The sequence below is a fragment of the Mycteria americana genome, chromosome 17, assembly GCF_035582795.1.
Source record: "Mycteria americana isolate JAX WOST 10 ecotype Jacksonville Zoo and Gardens chromosome 17, USCA_MyAme_1.0, whole genome shotgun sequence".
Taxonomy (NCBI): Eukaryota; Metazoa; Chordata; class Aves; order Ciconiiformes; family Ciconiidae; genus Mycteria; species Mycteria americana.
The window spans coordinates 1443912-1460728 of NC_134381.1; the positions used below are offsets into that span (position 1 = coordinate 1443912).

General features: G+C 64.8%; 2 protein-coding genes across 2 annotated transcripts; one reads left to right on the forward strand and one right to left on the reverse strand.

Annotated features, from left to right (window-relative positions):
* The first annotated feature begins 2304 nt into the window (after positions 1 to 2304).
* FUT7 (fucosyltransferase 7) lies at positions 2305 to 4664 on the forward strand. Its single transcript, XM_075519779.1, has 2 exons — positions 2305 to 2443; positions 3563 to 4664. Exon 2 carries the CDS (start codon positions 3607 to 3609, stop codon positions 4648 to 4650), a length of 1044 nt encoding a protein of 347 aa, XP_075375894.1. The 5' UTR covers positions 2305 to 2443; positions 3563 to 3606; the 3' UTR covers positions 4651 to 4664.
* Positions 4665 to 8129: 3465 nt separating this feature from the next.
* LOC142418136 (POU domain, class 5, transcription factor 3-like) lies at positions 8130 to 12952 on the reverse strand. Its single transcript, XM_075519575.1, has 5 exons — positions 12392 to 12952; positions 10338 to 10449; positions 9804 to 9934; positions 9107 to 9271; positions 8130 to 8826 (listed from the first exon to the last, which is right to left on the reverse strand). The coding sequence occupies exons 1-5, from the start codon at positions 12884 to 12886 to the stop codon at positions 8575 to 8577; spliced, it is 1155 nt and encodes a 384-aa protein (XP_075375690.1). The 5' UTR covers positions 12887 to 12952; the 3' UTR covers positions 8130 to 8574.
* Positions 12953 to 16817: the final 3865 nt, after the last annotated feature.

Below are 16817 nucleotides of genomic sequence, written 5' to 3' on the forward strand. Positions count from 1 at the left end.
AAGTCCCTGGGAAAAGCTCCCTCCTGCTCTGCCACCCATCCTGCATCCCCTGTGGAAACATCGTGGCCACTGCTGTCCCTGCTGCTGTCCTCTGTGGAGGGGATCGGCCCCATCCCACATGGCGCCGGTTCCCAGGGCTGGGGGACGACGACGGGGACAGCAGCAGGGACGATGCTGGCAGCTCTGACCGGCCAGGGAGCGCTGCCTGCAGCCGGCGGGGTTGGGGCAGGCCAGGCTGGGAACGGCACCCCGCGGGCTGTGCGGCGCCTGGTATCTGGGCTCTCAATCACGCAGGGGAAGAAATGCAGAAAGGGGGTGAGAAAAGATAACAGGAAACAGGGGTCATGGCTAGGGAGGAAAAAACACCCAGCCCCAGAGCTGCAGTTGGCCTCCGAGGGCTCCCAGGGCGGCGCTGAAACCACAGAGCCCTGCTACACCCTGGCGCGGTGGCATGGTGCTGTGCCCAGCCACTGCCTGGCCCCTCACCTCACTGCCAGCGCTGCGACCATCCTTGCTCCCAGGATCCGGGCAGCCGGCAGGAGCAAGGGTGCGGTGGGGTGTGCAGACCCCAGAGGTGCTCGGGCAACCTGAAGACCCCCAGGGAGCTGTTTGGGGCCCTGCTCTGTGTGTGCCCCTGCCAGCTCCAGTGACAGCGCTGCATGCCTTGGGGCTCCCATCCCTGCTGCTGCCTCAGTTTCCCCATCTCTCTTCCCCTGCCAGGGCTCTGGGGGAGGCTTGGTGCCCGAACAGCAATGCCAGCAGAGAAAACAACTGGGTGCGTGGCCAGACCAGGACAGGGACAGGTCCGCAGCCCGGGCATGGGAGGCAGCTCTCCGTGTAGACGCTGCTGAGGCACATGTGCCCACTTCCCATTTTGGCAGAAAGCATCCCGGCCAGGGCAGGTTCCTGGGGCTTGGCAGCACTGAGGAGCTGCTGGTGCCATTTTAGCTGACGGTTTCAAGATGAGTCAGTGGGAGCCAAAGTCAGGCTGGCATCCTGTTTTCAACCAGGCTGTGGGTGGCAGATGGGAGGCACCTTGGTGAGGCTGAGGGCAGGGCCCTGCCTGCCCCCATCCCAGCACAGGTGGGGTGTTCGAACCCCCGGCACATGCGCCCAGGCAAGGCGCTGGCTCCTTCTCAGCACTCGCCAGGAGCGAATCACCTGCGGCCCTGGGTGGCAGTGCCAGGCTGAGGCTCTGGGGCTGATGTCCCCCCCACCATCCCTGCCAGCTCTGCCATGGGCAGCAGCAAACACCGAGGAAGTGCCTGGTTCCAGTCCAAGCCGAATGATCATCTCACTGTTCGGCTGCTCCTGGGTGATTTCAGAGGGAGCTGCGTGTGCCAGGGGTGTGCAGCCGGACCCAACAATCCTGCTTTCGATAATAATAATAATAACAATAACAATAACAATAATAATAAAAATTATGATTATGATGATGATGTATGGTGGTCTCAGCAAAGGAGTGTTTGTGAGGTGTGCTTTGGCACAAAGCTGCCAGCTAGCAGAGCTGCCCCATGGGCTTAGCACAGCCCCACTGGGTAGCTTTACCCCCTGCACGGCCACGGCCCTGGCAGGCAAACTGGGGACAGGTACCTTGGAAAACTGCAGCCCAGCCAGGGCATTGAGGCTCTGGCTGGCAGCTGGGACGGGAGAGGCGCTTGGCAGAAAGGAGCCACGATCTGGGCTTGGTTTCAAATCTGGCACCTGGGAAACCCCTTTGGGGAACTGAAATCCCACGTGGGGCCACACGCACCTTCTCCAAGGAGCTGCAGCCTGGCTGGAGGGTGGCGGGGGAAGCACAGGGGGCTGGGGCAGGATGCGCAGGCACAGAGCTGTGAGCAGCACCTGCACCGGGAGCCTTTCCCGGGGGTGCCAGCACACTGCCGTGGGACGGCACCTCCCATGGGGCATGCACTGGGCAACAGTGTCCCACCCAGCCATGGGGCAGTCACAGGGCATGCATCAGCCACAGGCACCTACCCAGCCACGAGGGACCCACACATCTACGAGGTGCGTGCTCAGCCATGTAGCACCTGCCCAGCCATGGAACTCACACAGCCACGGGGGCTCCCGCTCAGCCACAGGGCACCCACCCGGCCACGGGGCACCCACCCAGCCATGGGATGCCCACTCAGCCAGAGGGCACCCACCCAGCTGTGGGGCACCCATCCAGGCCACGGGGCATCCACCCAGCTATGGGGCACCAACCCAGCCGTGGGCACGCACCCAGCCGTGGGTCACATTGCTGCCCGCACAGCATGGAGGAAGTGCTGGGAGCGGGCTGTGCCAGCCGCCGCGCGCAGCAGGAAGGACCTGCTGTGGGGCCAGGACGAGGCAAAACCACAGAAAAGAGGAAGCCCTTGAGTGCTCCAGCCCAGCACTGGCAGCTGCCTGGGCAGACGCACGCAGGCACCTCGCACACCGCTGCGCCGGACCTTCCCTGGTAAGTCTGAGCTCAGCACCGCCGCCCGCCGTGGGGAGAAAGGCTGAGAAATGGGTCAGCTCCTGGCACTACCGGAGCGGGGTGTCCCGCCCCAGAGCATCCTCAAAATGGGGGCAGCATCCCTGCTGCCAGAGACCGGTGGGCAGAAGGACTTGAAGCACCGGTGTGCAGCACACGGAGCCAGCAAAGCTTTCCCAATCCTCCTCACTTCAGATGCCAGGTTTTTCTGGAGCCTAAACTTAGCTCGTGTATTTTAGTAGGACAGACGGAGCGGGCCAAGGAAGGGAAGGGATTTTTTGCAGCAAAGCTGCAGCAGCTGAGGTGGGAAAGCAGGGTGCTGCTTTCCAGGAGGCTCCAAAATCGTGGCGGAACCGGCACAGCCCTGGCCAGCAGTAGGGCTCGGGCAGCCAACATGTTTTCAGAGGTTACCTTGAAAGGGAAACCGCCTTTGGTGCAGAATGCTGTGGGCGGCCTGTGGGCACTGAGCTCTGCCTCTGGGACCGGAACTCCCGAGTGGGCTTGAGCTGGTGGCTGGTCCCCAGCCCGGCCAAGCATCCCCCTCGCCACCCCCGCTGCTGCTCTCCCTTTCCATCAGTGCCGTCAGTTAAAGTGCAGCACCGCTAGTGGAGGCCTGAGGCAGGCAGATGGGCACAATGTCGGGGTGAGCATCTTGCAGCTGGGGTTCCCATGTGCCTGTGGGCTGAGCCCCACCAGCGGCAGCCCCCAATGGCCCCCTGCCTGCACTGCCCTCCCTGCCCTGCCTGCAGAGCACTGGCCATCTGTGACACCCCAAAAATAAAATACGAGTGTTTGGGGCACCAAGGCTGCGAGCTCCCAGCCTGCTGGGGCTCCCCGTGCCCTTGGTGGCTGGGGAGAGCGTCCCAAGCCTGGGGAGAGCACCCTGAGCCTGGGGAGAGCCCTGCCATCGCTGCAGGAGGGTGCTGGAGTGAGGGGGCACTTCTTGGGCAGGACACTCCAGTCCCCCTCTGGGGGGGACTGGGGCCAGCGGAGAGACCAGGGGTGACGCTGGGGCCCAGGTTTCATGGAGAAGCCTCCCCACCACCCCTCACCCCTGGCAAGCTGAGCTGACGGCCCTTGGTGGCCTCTCTTCTCTTGCAGGTGTCAGCTCTGTCACCCAAGAAAGCGACAGCCAGCCTGGCAGCATGCCTCGGACATCACCGCTGCCACGGCCACCGTGGGGCCGGCCCAGTGTGAAGGTGGTGGTCAGCGCTGGGGTGTTTGTAACCACCCTCTGGAATCTAAGGTGCTTCCTCAACCCCTCCGAGGTCTCTGGAGGAGCCCCCAAGCACACTGAGCCGCTGGTGGTGCTGGTGTGGGAATGGCCCTCAAAGCAGGTCCCCAATGTCAGCGGGGACGTTTGCCATGAGCTGTACAGCATTGCGGGCTGCTGGCTCACCACGGAGCGGCAGCTGCTGGGCCGGGCAGATGTTGTGGTGTTCCCCCACGCCACGCTCCAGCCAGGCAGGGACAGGCTGCCCAGGGAGAGGCCGCCGGGGCAGAACTGGGTGTGGGTCTCCCTGGAGTCCCCCTCCAACACTAAAGCTCTAGCACAATGGAACCAGACCTTCAACTGGGTGATGACCTACAGACGGGACTCAGACATCTTCATGCCCTACGGCAAGCTTGTGCCCAACCGGTCGGCCACTGTGAACATTCCCACGAAGACCAACTTGGTGTCCTGGGTTATCAGCAACTACCACAGGACTCAGAAAAGAGCTGAAATCTACAAAAACCTCTCCAGGTACCTCCATGTGAACATATATGGGAAAGCAAACAAAAAGCCACTTTGCAAGGACTGCCTCTTGCCAACGACATCCAAGTCCAAGTTCTACCTGGCCTTTGAGAACTCCATCCATCAGGACTACATCACTGAAAAGCTCTGGAGGAACTCGCTGATGGCCGGCACTGTGCCCGTGGTGCTGGGGCCTCCCCGGGCCAACTACGAGCAGTTTGTTCCTGCAGACTCCTTCATTCACGTCGATGACTTTGGCTCCCTGGCAGAGCTGGCCACCTTCCTGAAGACCATGAACTCCAGCCGCTACCGGCAGTTCTTTGCCTGGCAGAAGAGGTACAGTGTGAAGCTCTTCGCTGACTGGAGGGAGCGCATCTGCACCATCTGCACCGCCTACCCCAGCCTGCCCCGCGGCCGTGTCTATCCTGACCTGAAGAGCTGGTTCAACACCTAGTGTGGCGCTGGTGTGTGCTGGGACCATTGGAGATGCATCTGGGCAGAGGATACTGGGGTGGGGGGAGCATGGGGCACCCTCCTACAGACCAGGACATGGGGCAGGGAGGGACACGGGAGCCCTGACCTCTCCTCCCAGCTTGGCTGTTGCCACACTGGAACCTTGAGTAACTCCGTGTGACTTAATTTCTTGCAAAATGGGACTAAACCCCCCCCCCAGACCTGACACTGACCTACCTCGCCAGGGTGCTGGCAGGATGAGAGGGTGCTTTGGAAATAAATGACACAGTGCTGCAGACTCTGCCTGTGGTGCAGGGGTCGGGCAGGGCAGGGGGCTGGCAAGGGGCTCAGGGCTCCCCAACCTTCCCCTGCGATTGTTCTGTGCCCCCTCCAGCACCTTCTGCTGAGTGGCAAAGCCCCGGTGGCAGAGGCCCCATGGTGACATTTCTGGCTGGGGTGGAGGAGCCGAGCTCGGGGGCAGCCCGGAAGGGCCCAGCACCCCACAGCAGGGATGAAGAGCACAGCCTCTGCTCCGCCACTTCCCGGCAGCACCCATTTCCCCCACCCACCCCCACTCTTGAGCTGTGGGTGTCACCATGCCGGCGAGGACTGGCAGGACACCAGATGCTCTCGAGAGCAATCTCAGCCTGCTCAGTGCCAGGCTGAGTCAGAGAGGGATGCTGTGGTTTCTCGCTCCCCTGCCGGCACGCCTGCCCTGCTGCGGCAGGAAGCCAGCGAGGTGGTGGTGCCCGGAGCCTCACAGCGAGCCCAGAGCAAAGCCGGTCCTGTGGGCATGCTGCGGCACCGGCAGCCCGCTCCGTGTGCCCTTGGCACTGCCAAGCCCATGTGCACCCTGCACCGCGCATGCACCACGCACCCCCGGCACTCGCACTACCAGCACCCTGCAGTGCTGGACCTTGTGCCATGCACACGCCACAGTGGGCACCCTGCACCATGCACACACCCTGCACTGTGGGCACCCTGCATGGAGAGCACCCTGCACTGTGAACGCTGCACAATGGGCACCCTGTACCACACAGTCACCCTGCACTGTGTGCACTCTGCTCCATGGGCACCCTGCAGCGCACCCACCCTGCACCCTGGGCTCAGGCAATGCCCAGACACCCCGAGGGGAAACACCCGTCTGGGATCAGTGGCAGATGCCCGAGGTTGGGTGACAGGACCAGGGGGTGGGACATCACCGCTCAGCCCGTGCCTTCCTCCCTGCCCCTCTGCTCAGTGCCATCAACCCCTGATATAAACGACTCATTTTGTCACAGGTTTCCCCCAGCTTCCTTCACTGCAGTCCCGAAGTCGCCCGCCCAACCCCACCCTTGCCACCCCACAAAGCTGCCTGCTGCCCTCTGGGACCCGCTCCCCACGCCCCGGGTGCAGTGGGGCTCAGGTGTGCGGTGACACCCCCTCAGCAGAGGGGACATTCCTGCTCGGGGCTAGCGCTTTGCTGCGCCTCTGGCCCTGGCAGCTGCTCACCCAGCCTGGCCCAGCCCTTGCTGGGTTGCAGTTTGACAGGCACGCTGCGCTCTTCAGATTTCTGTGGCTTCCGATTTCCGTCTTGTTTTGTCTTCTGGGTCAACCGAAAACAGAGCAGGAGAGGCTCTGAGTGCCCATGGGCAGGGTGCTGGGGCAGCGGGATCTGGGGGTCCCATGGGGGGCTGGGGCTCCTGCCTGGCTGGCCTTTTGCTGGAGCAGAAAATCAGATGGCGGAAATGTGGAGAGAAGCAAACCTTAGGGAGGTGACACCCTTCCCAGGCTTTCTGCTACCAACCCCACGGATTGCCAGCCTCCAGCACCCCCAGCCCACCCACCCCAAAAGCGTCAGGCAGCAAAGGGCAAGCAGTGGCAGGCGGGCAGTTTCCAGCAGGTGCCATGCCTGGCTGTGCCCCCACCCTGCGGGCAGAAGGGGACGTAGGCCTGGGTACCCAGGCTCTGGGGAGCAAGCAGGGACACAGGGTGAGCCAAGGGGATCCCACCCCACAGGGCTGGCACCCAGCCTGGTGTGCACCCTGGCCCTTTGCAGGGTCCCAAGGTGCCCTGCGAGCAGCTGCCTGCAGTGACCCCACTCCTGCCTGGCCCACAGAGAGCAAACCCATCGTTTACTGGCAGCTGAGCTGAAAAAGGGGCTTTTCAGAAGTTTCCCTACAGGTTTGGTCATTTCATTGCTTCTGCTCAGGGGGAAAATCCCTCGGGGGTGCAGGCTGGTGGCAAACCAGGCTACAGAGGCCATGGCGGTGAAAAGCAAGGTGTCATCCCCCAGACACTTGCTTCTCCTGGCAGGGCTGGCACTCCCGATCCCCACCAGCTCAGCTCCTGATGCCCACCCGGACCTGCCTGGCTGGGCTGGCACCGCCTGGCACAGCCACCGCGAGGCTGCCTCGGCTGGACCACGCACATGGGAACATCCCTCGCCCACCGGTGCCACGCTGGCAGCCCTGCGGCGAGAACAGCCCAGGCTTCTGGTACCTCTCGCCTGCCCACCCTGGGGCTGGGAGCTCTGCATCTCCACTGCATCCTTCCCTGTCCACAGTATCCGCTGGAGCAGCCTACAAGATGAGATCCTGCTGCACTTCCACCCTTCCCAAAAGCAGCTATGGAAAAATGGCTCCTCAAACCGGGTGGAAAGTGACCCCTGCCATACTCCCGACCACCTCTGCTTTGCGGGGGGCACAGGCCTGACAAGCTGGTGTCCCCCAGGGCCAAGCTGCCACCACTCCTGGTGGTGGGGCAGGCTGCAGGCAGCCAAGAGCCGGGTGTTGCTGGCACAATGGGGACAGGTCAGCCCTGTTTGGGTGCCCCCGCACGCAGCCAAACCCGTGCTGCTGGGCTGCCTGGCACCACACAAGGGAGGCAAGGAAAGGGTTAACTCGCTTTCATGCCCCAAAGAACTGAGATTTATTTCATCGCCAGAGGGAATATGATTAAGAAAAAAAAAATAAAAATCATCATCAACTACAGCAGGCTCAAAAGCACGGATGGGGGTGCTAGCAGCATGGACAGGACGGTGTCAGCCCCCCTGGGCTGGGACCCCCTGGGGAAAAACGGTCCCTGGGCAGCCAGGCTGGGGCAGAGGGACAACGGCTGGAGAGTGGAGAGGGCACAGGGGACCCGGGGTGATGCTGGGCACAAGGGCCAGGGAGGACCCCCACCACTCCCCCAAAACAAGCCCTGCCAGCCTGCCCAGACGGGCAAAGCTCTCCCGTGCTGCAGGGCGAGGGGCGGCCGGGGCTGTGAGGGCTCACCTCCAGCCCCACGCTCCAGCCCTCGGCTCGCCCTGGCTGCCTGGGAGGGTGGGCAGAGCTGCCAGGGACCCCGGCCCTGGGCCCAGCACCCCAGGGAGGGGTCCCACGTCTACATGACAGGGAGACATGGCGGGCCCCATGTCTACATGACAGGGAGGGGGCACCTGGGAAACTAGTAATCACTACAAAGATTTTTGCTTTTTAAAAACTACAACCAAAAACCATTTTAAAAAAATAATAAAACCACCCCCCTCCCCCCACCCACCCCTCAAAAAAAACCTAAAAAATACTTTTTTTCTGGGTCTTGCAGGAGAGTGGCTTGGCTGGGCTGGGGCCAGGCGCAGGCAGCTCCGCTCAGCGCCCCGGGCATGCGTGGCTTCGGTGGGGTGCAGTGGGGCAGGAGCAGCCGCCCCCCAGGAGAGGTCGGAGGGGGGCAGACACTGCTGGGACCAGTAAACTCACATAACTGGGAAAGGCTGGGAGCAACCACCTGCCCCTCACGCCCCAAAAGCCCTAAGGCAGCCCAGCGAGTGCCCAGGCAGGCCCTGGGAGCAGGAGTGGGGCCGTGCCCGTGCCTTCTCAGGGCGAAGCGGAGGAAGCTGCCCCCAGAGAGCCAGCCCAGCCACAGTGTCGGGGCGGCACTGTTGCCAGCCCCCGCAGCCCCTGGTTCAGTGGCTGCTGTTGCTCATGGAGAGCCCAGGTTGCAGCGCTTGAGGGAACATCTCGGCTTTGTGGAAGGGCGGCATGTAGACGGGAGGGGAGGGTGCCAGGCTGTAGCCCTGGGATGTCACCGGGATGGGCAGGCTGGTGGGCACCAGGGACTGGTTCATGTCGTACATCACTCCCTCCGCCTCATTGCCGAAGGGCAGCAGCAGCCGTTTGCCTTTCTGACGCCGGTTGCAGAACCAGACCCGGACCACCTGCAAGGGAGGGGAAGACGGGGAAGGGTGAGGGGGGCAAGCCCAGGCGCTGTGCGGGCGACAAGGAGACCCTTCTGCTAGTGGCATCTCCACAGCACCCCAACCCACCAGCACAGTACCCTCCCTGCCACAGCTCCTCCCGGGGCTGGGCTCAGACAGGCCGATGGTGGCTGCCAGCCCTGGCCACTCTCCCACAGCTTCCAATATCGAACTGGCCTGACACGGGTACTCTAGAACCGCAGCCGTTTGGGCACCCACCCTGCATACTGTCCCAACTTACATCTTTGTCCAGGTTGAGGTCCTCGGCGATCTGGGAGATCTCCTGGGGACTGGGCTTCACGCACTTGCGGAAGAAGCTCTCCAGCGTCCCCTTCACGTTGGTCTCAATGCTGGTCCTGCGCTTTCTCTTCCGGGCTTGGGCCAACACTTGCTCCGCATTGCACATCTGGAAATGAGAGAGAGGCCACACGCTTGGTGACAGGGCTAGCAATGTCCCCACCAGGCTTGGGACACACGGGACACACGTGTGGCTGTCTGGGAGGGATGGGGACAGTCTTTGTCCCCATGACTGTCCACCGAGTGTCACCCCACTGCAACTGGGGCCATTCGCAGTGTCCCAGCACTGCCTGTAGCTGGTGCAGAGGGGATGGATGGACACGTCTTCCTACGTCCCTCCAGGCTCCCCAAGGAGCAGCAAGCTGCACCTCCAGTTTATCCAAGATTCCAGCAGGACCTGGTTGCTCTGAGAAAGGAGCTGCCACAATTGTCACAAGGTGTCTGTAGGGGGATTTGGGCTCCCCACAGCCTGGAAGAAGGTGATACCAGCGGTTCCCCGCCCAGCAGTGAGATGCTGCTATGGCATGGGACGGCTGCTGCTCCCCTCCTCTCTCCCAGAAAGCACGTGTAAAAGGGAGAAAAAGCTGCAGCTTGAGGGCTCGTTGGTGCGCAAGTACCCCCGGCCCTCCCCAGCCCCTAACCTCTTGCATGTTGTCTGTGTTCTCCGCCTCGTTGAGCCAACGCTGCAGCAGCGGCTTCAGCTTGCACATGTTCTTGAAGCTGAGCTGGAGCGCTTCGAAGCGGCAGATGGTCGTCTGGCTGAACATCTTCCCTGTATGGTCAGACAGGGTGTCATGCACTGCTCCTGCCCCTGTGCCAGGGACCTTCTACCTCCAGCAGACCCCCAGGATCCCCCCTCCAGCATCCCTGGGGATGGGGGATCTGTTAAGACATTCTCCCTGCTGCTTCAGCAGGGATTTAAAACACTGAGGCACTCTTCAATAAGCAGCTGTACCTATTTTAAAACCAGTTCCTTGTTATCAAACCCTTCCAGCTTAAGCAAGTACTTAACCAGGGCTTGGGAGCCCCAGGAGCCCTGGGGCTGGTGCTCACCACCTCCTTTGCAGGTCGTTAAGGAGCAGAAATCTCCATTGCCCAGGTGCTCCATCCCCCTCCCAGGCCTCTCCCTTCCCCCCGGGTGTGGGGGGAGACGAGGACCCTTCCTGGACCCTTACCGTAGAGGGTGCCCAGAGCCAGCCCCACGTCAGCCTGGGTGAAGCCCAGCATGATGCGCTTGTGCTTGAGGTCCTTGGCAAACTGCTCCAGCTCTTCTGAGGTTGGCGCATCCTGGCAGGGGCAGAGATAAACTGAGAGGGGGACAACTCGCGCCCAGGGGCTGCCAAGAGAGGGGTCTGTCCGTGTGTCGGGGTCAGCGTGGGACGGGGAGAGGGACAGGAGAGTGCTCGGCTGAGCCCTTGGCAGCGCCGACACCCACCAGCCGCTGCCACCTCTGGGCGATGGGGTCCCTGGGGCGATGGCCTGGGTGGCAGAAGGGTTTTCCCCAAGCGCTGAACAAGGGGCTCTGCTCAAGCACCCCAAAGTGCCTCCACCCCACCCTGCCCCACGCAGCACCCCCCCGACCACGGCACAGCGCCCAGCTCACACCACGCTGGCACGGCAGAGGCCCAGGGTGGCACAAGGACTCGAGGACAGCAAGCAGTCCCGGGAGCACCCAGAGCTCCTGCCCTGCCCCAGTACGCCCTGGGAACGTCCCCTCTGCCCCCAGGCTCTGACCCTCGTGGCCTGACCAGCGGCAGCACCGATGGGCACATTTGCTGATGGCCCCAGCATCACCCCACTCCCACGCATCCCACGACACATCCCCACGGGCTCAGCTATCCCGGGGCGTGGGCACCCACCTCCCCACGGCCCTCGGGCACGGGGCAGCCCCTCGCCAGCCCTTCTCCCGCCTGCACCCGGGGCAGGTGAAATGGCTCAGATGAAGCTAACGCCGAAAGCGCCCATGACTCGAGTGAGATTCAAACACCCCTTTGCCACAAACAGGCTCTTCCCTTCTGGAAAGCTGCTTACCCGGGCGCTTCCCTTCTTCCCGGCAGCGCAGCCCTCAACTGTTGCGGGGGCATTTTGCAATCTTTTACCCGATTTCCACATTTGCATCGCAATTTCGGGTTTTACAGACGTCCCTCCTGCCGCCAAGTCTTGGCTTTTAATTCCTGGCGTACATCGGGAGGAAGAAGCCCGGAGAAGCCCTGCCACGGGGCAATCCTCACCCTCCCTCGGCCGGGAAAAACCATGCCCCGTAACCCCCACCCAGCGTGACAGGCTGCGACCCGCGGGACGCTCATCCCTCCGCGCTCCCATCGTGGCGGGCGTGGGAGCTCCCGAATCCCCGCGGCACGTACGCGGCAGCAGCTCCGCACAAACCCAGCCAACGCACCCGCAACAGCTCGCAGGAACCTTGCAACAAACCCCGGCATCATCTGCCGCTGTACCCCCGAGGCGTGCTTGCCTGGGAGGGACAGGTTTGTATTAAGTCAAGAGTTAAAAATACTAAAAACGAACCTAAACTGCACCTGCCGATCCTGCCGAGACCTACCGCTACTCCCTCCCGTCCCCGGGCTGACTCTGCCCCGCGCCCCGGCAGCCGTCGGAGCCCCGGCGGGAGCGGCCGGGACAGCAGCCGCCGTCTCCGCACGGCCGAGGGCCGGAGGGGGCTGCCAGGAGCCGGGCTGCGGCGGGGCAGGGCCCGGGGGGACCGCGCTGCGGTGCCCCGAGCATCCCGCCCGAGCCGGGCTGCGGCGTCGTGTAGAAGGCACGGCCACGCAGCGCCACGCGTGAGGCGAGAGCTGCCCCCCGAGCCCCCAAAGCGCCCTTCTCACCCCGAAGCAGCCGCCCCGAGGCGCTCCGTCCGCGGAGAGGCGGACCCAGCCGGGACGAGCCCGGCGCTGGGACACGTCGGGCCGCTCTGGGGCTTCTCCCGGGGGGCAGCCGGCGGAGGGGACAGGCAGGACGGCAGCGGCGGCGTCCCCGCTTGCCCCTGCCCGGGCCGGGTCGGCGATGCCCGGGGGTGGCCAGGCAGGCCCCTGCCCCGACGGGGCGGCACGGCAGCGAGCCCAGGCTCTGCTCCCTGGCTGCGCAGCGGCACGGGGGAGGGGAGGGGTACCCCCGGCACCACGGAAGGCAGCGCGATACCTCCGCGGGGCGCCCAGGTTGGCCGGGCGCAGGGCAGCGCGGCAGGGCAGCCCGCCCCCGTCCCGTCGGGTCTCACCTCGTCGCCGCTGTCGCTGGAGTGTCCGCCCTCGCTGGCGGCGCCGCTGGAGCTGCCGCTACTGCCCAGCCCGGAGAGGCCGCCGGAGCCCGGCTGCAGGGCGGCGGGGCAGAGCTGGGGGCCGGGGAAGGCGGCGGCGGCGGTGCCGGGGAAGGGCGGGCCGGGCAGGGCGGCGGTGGCGGCGCCGGGGGGCGCGGGCCCGGCCCAGGGCGGGGCGGGCCAGGCCGGGCCGCAGCAGGCCGCGGCGCGGGGCTCGGGCGAGGGCTGGCGGCAGGGCCGGCCCGGGCGCGCCTCCGCCTTGGCGGGCGGCCCGGCGGGCGGGGGCAGCCAGGCGCGGGCCGGCGGCGGGTCGCGGGCGGCCTCGGGCTCGGCGGCGAAAGGGAAGAAGAGCGGCTGGGCGGCCGCCCCGTCGAAGCCGCCGCGGGGGAAGGGCGGGCCGGCGTCGGGCAGGAGGCCGAAGGGGGCGGCCGGCAGCCCCCCGTCCGGGCTGAACATGCTGCCCGCCGCCCTAGGGCTCCATGCGGAGGCTGCGGGGCTCGGCCCGGCCGCCCGCCGGCCGCTGCCTCCCTGCTGCGGCGCCGCCGGGGCCTCTGAGGGCGGCGGGGCCGGGCCGGGCCGGGCCGGGCGGTATGGAAATGGGCCCCGGCCCCATTGGCCCCGCACCGGTGGGTCGGGCGTGAACTTGATCCCCCCCCGGGGGGGGCGAAAGGGGGGCACCCGGGGGGGAAGGTGCGACAGAAGGTGGGCTGTGGCCCGCCCGCGCCCTTCCCCTCGGGCCGCGGGGAGGAGAGGGCCGGGGCCGGCCCCGGCGGGCGAGGGACCCCGGGCCGCTGCGGGGTCTCGCCCCCCTCTGGCCCCGCTCGCCCCCGTGGGCGGCGAAGGGCAGAGCCCCCCCCCGCCCAGCTCGGGGGTGCGCGGTGGGGCCCACGTCTCCAAATGCTGGGGCAGCATCAGCCCCCGGGGCTCCCCACCCGGGAACTCCCCGGTGTCGCCGAGTCTGGGCACGGGCAGGCAACCGGGATTGCTTTGGGGAAAGGGGGCAGCCGCCACGGCGTGAGCCAAGGCTGGGGGTGCAGGCAGGGACGGCAGCCGGCCCGGGGCCGCAGCAGCCCCTTGTCCGCGGGACAAGCCCTGGGGACGCTGCTGCCGTCGGCCGTGCTCTCTCGCCCCTCTGCGCCGCGTGGTCCCAGCGGCAGAGCCTCGCGGCTCCCTGCAGGGATGAAGCTTCTGCCTTCGTGGGTGAAGCTGGGGCTCCCCGGCTCCCTCACACCCCCACTGTCCCTCTCCTCTTCCTCGCCCCGCAGAGAAAGGCCGTGCGCCGGAGGGAGCGTGTCCTTCGCGCAGCCCCGGCAGGCAGAGAGGCCCCGAGGCTCTGGGTGTGCCGCTGGGGAGCTAATTGCAGCCCCGGCTATCGGGCCCATCTGCCCCACAATGGAGCGCGCTTGATATTTTCTCTATCTTAAGGGCTTTCCTCTCGTGCTGCCCTTCACAATGGAGGGCAGCTATCGGGGCCGGCTCCAGGCATTTCCCCCTTCCCTCCCTCCCGCCTCGGCACCCGCAGCTTCCCCGGCCCTGGCGCTGCCGCCATGTCAGGCTCTGCCGGGGCCGGCCTGCCCGGGGCCGGCTCCTGGGTACAGGGCGGCACGGGCGGCACGGGCACCCCCTGACCCCAGCCAGAGCGGGGCGAGGGGCCATCCTGCTGCCAGCACCACTCCTTGTTTATTAACCCGGATTACCGGGAGCCTGCGGCCGTCTCGCACTGGAGATAGGCCGAAGAGATAGCCTGGAGGAGCCTCCCCCGCCGCGGTGGGACGGCGATGGGGCTGCTGGTGGGACTGGTGGAAGGCGCTTGATGCTGGTTATGAAGCACTTGCTTTGGCTCCCGAGAGGGCTGGCACCCAGGGGCTCAAACCCAGCAGTGCACCCAGCGGCTGGTACCCAGGGGCTGGTACCCGCAGTGCCAGCAGCAGCCCCTGGCCCAGCACGTGGCACTGCCGCACATCGGGGGGAGAGGAACAGCCCCCCCTTGTAATGATATTCCTATAAGGAAAAAAAATGACCAAGAGGATGAGCTGGAATTAAAACCCCTTCCTGATTTGGGAAGATGGCTGGGCATGTGCCAGGCTGCCCATCCCGGCTGTGCCAGGCTGCTGTGGGGAGGGAGGGCAGCCCCAGGAAAATGACCTGAGGATACAGAAAGCCTGTCAGCGGGGACGTGGGCAACCCCGAATGAGCCCCACAGCTGCAGGACCTGCCTGAGGGGGAACCACTGCCCGGACCCGTTGAGGCACCTCTCCCTGCAGGCGCTGGATTTGGCCATGCCGAGGGGAGAGCCGGGCCCCGGGCCATGCTGCCAGGGATGCCGGCGCCCAGGTGCTGTGCAGGCAGGCCTGCCCCGCTGCCTGCCCTCTGCCAGCGGGCAGAGGAAGTCTCGCTGCGGGACTCCAATCGCAGCCATCAGCCCTGCTCCTCCCGGGCTCCCGCTGCGGCCCAGGGTTTCAGAAGATCCTTGGCTGGGCAGTAACTCCCCTTCCCTTTGATTTATTGTTCCCGGGCCGGACCCCCTCCTCCTGCCAACCTGCTCTTTCTCTCCATCCCCCCAGGAAGCCCCCCAGCCCACCAAGGCCTCAAACGCATTCCTGCTCTCTTTCATATACAGGCAGAGGGGAAGGGAGACGTTGACTTTGAACCGGCCCCTTTGTAGGAGCTGGGCCTATTGTGGCAGTGATGGTTTTAGCTGGGGGATGTGGAGGGAGTCAGTGGGGTTTCTTGGTGTGTGCCTCCCCCCCCATTTCAATGGGGCGATTTTGGGGGGGCTGTGTGAGGTGCCGGGTTGTGGTGCGGGGTCATTGTGCACCGATGGCCGGGGCTTGGCCATCCATCTGCTTTGGGGCAGAGCCTCCTGCCTGCTCCAGGAGGAGGAAGGGTGCGTCCCTCCATCACCCCTGTGGCTGGAGCCTGCTCATGCTCCAGGCTCGGGCCCAGTTCTGTGGTCTGTAACCCAGTCAGGGATGGATGGGATCCTGCTAGGAAAAAGGGAGAAGAAAGAAATGCGTCTGTCCTACCCAGCTCACTGAGATGGCAGCAGGTTGGCAGGGGACAGAGATGCACTTCTGCTTGTCCTCCATTTACTGAGTGTGCTGGTTTGGCATTGGTTTGGCTTGGAGACAAGATTTTAAGAGAGTGTATGACCACAGATTATGTTTTGTTCACTGTCAGCCCACCCTTTCTCCTGGGGCAGGTGATGGAGGAGCCGTTGGGGTTGTGCTGGATCCCCCTGAGTTTCATGCCTAAGGCAACCACACCTTGGCGGGCTGCAGCCCTGCACGTGGTGGGTCGGGGCCCCATGGTCAGGAGCCAGCCACAGTCTTCACCCCAGGTCTGTCTGAGGAGGGCTGGCCAGTGGGTTCAGCTTCAGAAGCCCCGTCCCTGGGAGGAACGCCAAAGCTCCTCCATGGCACCGCAGTTTGCTTGGCTGCTGGCCTGGGTGGACGGGTTGGAGGGTTGCTGCTTCCAAACCTGGCTGAGATGAAAGTCCTGAAGGATGGTTTGGTCCAGATCTGTCTCCTCATTAAAAAGGCCTCTGTATTACAAAGCCCAGGGTGTAACTTGGGTATCGCCCACATCACCACAGTGCCTGAACACACCAGCCAGTCCTCCCTGCTGTTTTACAGCTGGGGAAACTGAGGCACAGACAGGCTGGGGCTGAGCACAGACCCTGCTCCCAGCCCCAGGCTGTCCTGGGATGTCTGTGGCACAGACATGGTGTCCCAGGACAAATGACTCTTCTGTGCCCGGACATGCAGTAGGGCCATGGCTTCCCAGGGGGGCCCTGAGCGAGGGGTCTTCCTGGGAGCAGCAGCCATGTTTTACTCAAAGCTAGAGCTTCCCAAAAAGCCTGGGCGTGCTCTGAGAGGCTGCTGGGCTCTGAGAGCAAAGGAAGGATGAATTTGGGGACCTCGTAGAGGGGGGTGCAAGACTGGGTTTCCCCAGGGGTGAGTCTTGGGGTGGCCCCGGGTGATTTGGGGTGCGATGCTGCCTGCCTGGGGCTGCAGCTGGAGACCCCAGGGCCACCCATGAGCGGGGCTGAGCGAAGCATCCCCGATGGTGTCTGGGCGCTTTGGCGGTGAGTCAGCACCCACCCTCCAGGCTGCCGAAACCAGGAGATGAGATTGTATCAGCCTGATGGGGGGCTGGCGTGATCAAAGGGCCGGGAGAGGAGCTCAGGCTCCACACAATGGGGGGACAGGATAGCCCTTATCTGCCGGCCCTGCTGAGGTGCGAAGGGCCTGGCCCTGGGGGCGAGGGGTGATGGGGGCGGGTGGGCGCTGGGTGCTGCAGGGCTGGGTGCGGGCAGGCACAGCCAGGGGCTCCCACCCAACCCTTCGCTGGGGAAACCTCTCCTGGCAAACACTGAGAAGCAAGA

Bases quoted from the DNA above. Each gene is read 5' to 3' on its own strand.
- LOC142418136 (XM_075519575.1), bottom strand. From the start codon at position 12,886: ATGTTCAGCCCGGACGGGGGGCTGCCGGCCGCCCCCTTCGGCCTCCTG. The intron at 10,450-12,391 runs GTGAGACCCGAC...TGCCCCTGCCAG, and splicing joins CCAGCGACAGCGGCGACGAG to GATGCGCCAACCTCAGAAGA. The intron at 9,935-10,337 runs GTAAGGGTCCAG...CTGACCATACAG, and splicing joins GGCTCTGGGCACCCTCTACG to GGAAGATGTTCAGCCAGACG.
- FUT7 (XM_075519779.1), top strand. From the start codon at position 3,607: ATGCCTCGGACATCACCGCTGCCACGGCCACCGTGGGGCCGGCCCAGT.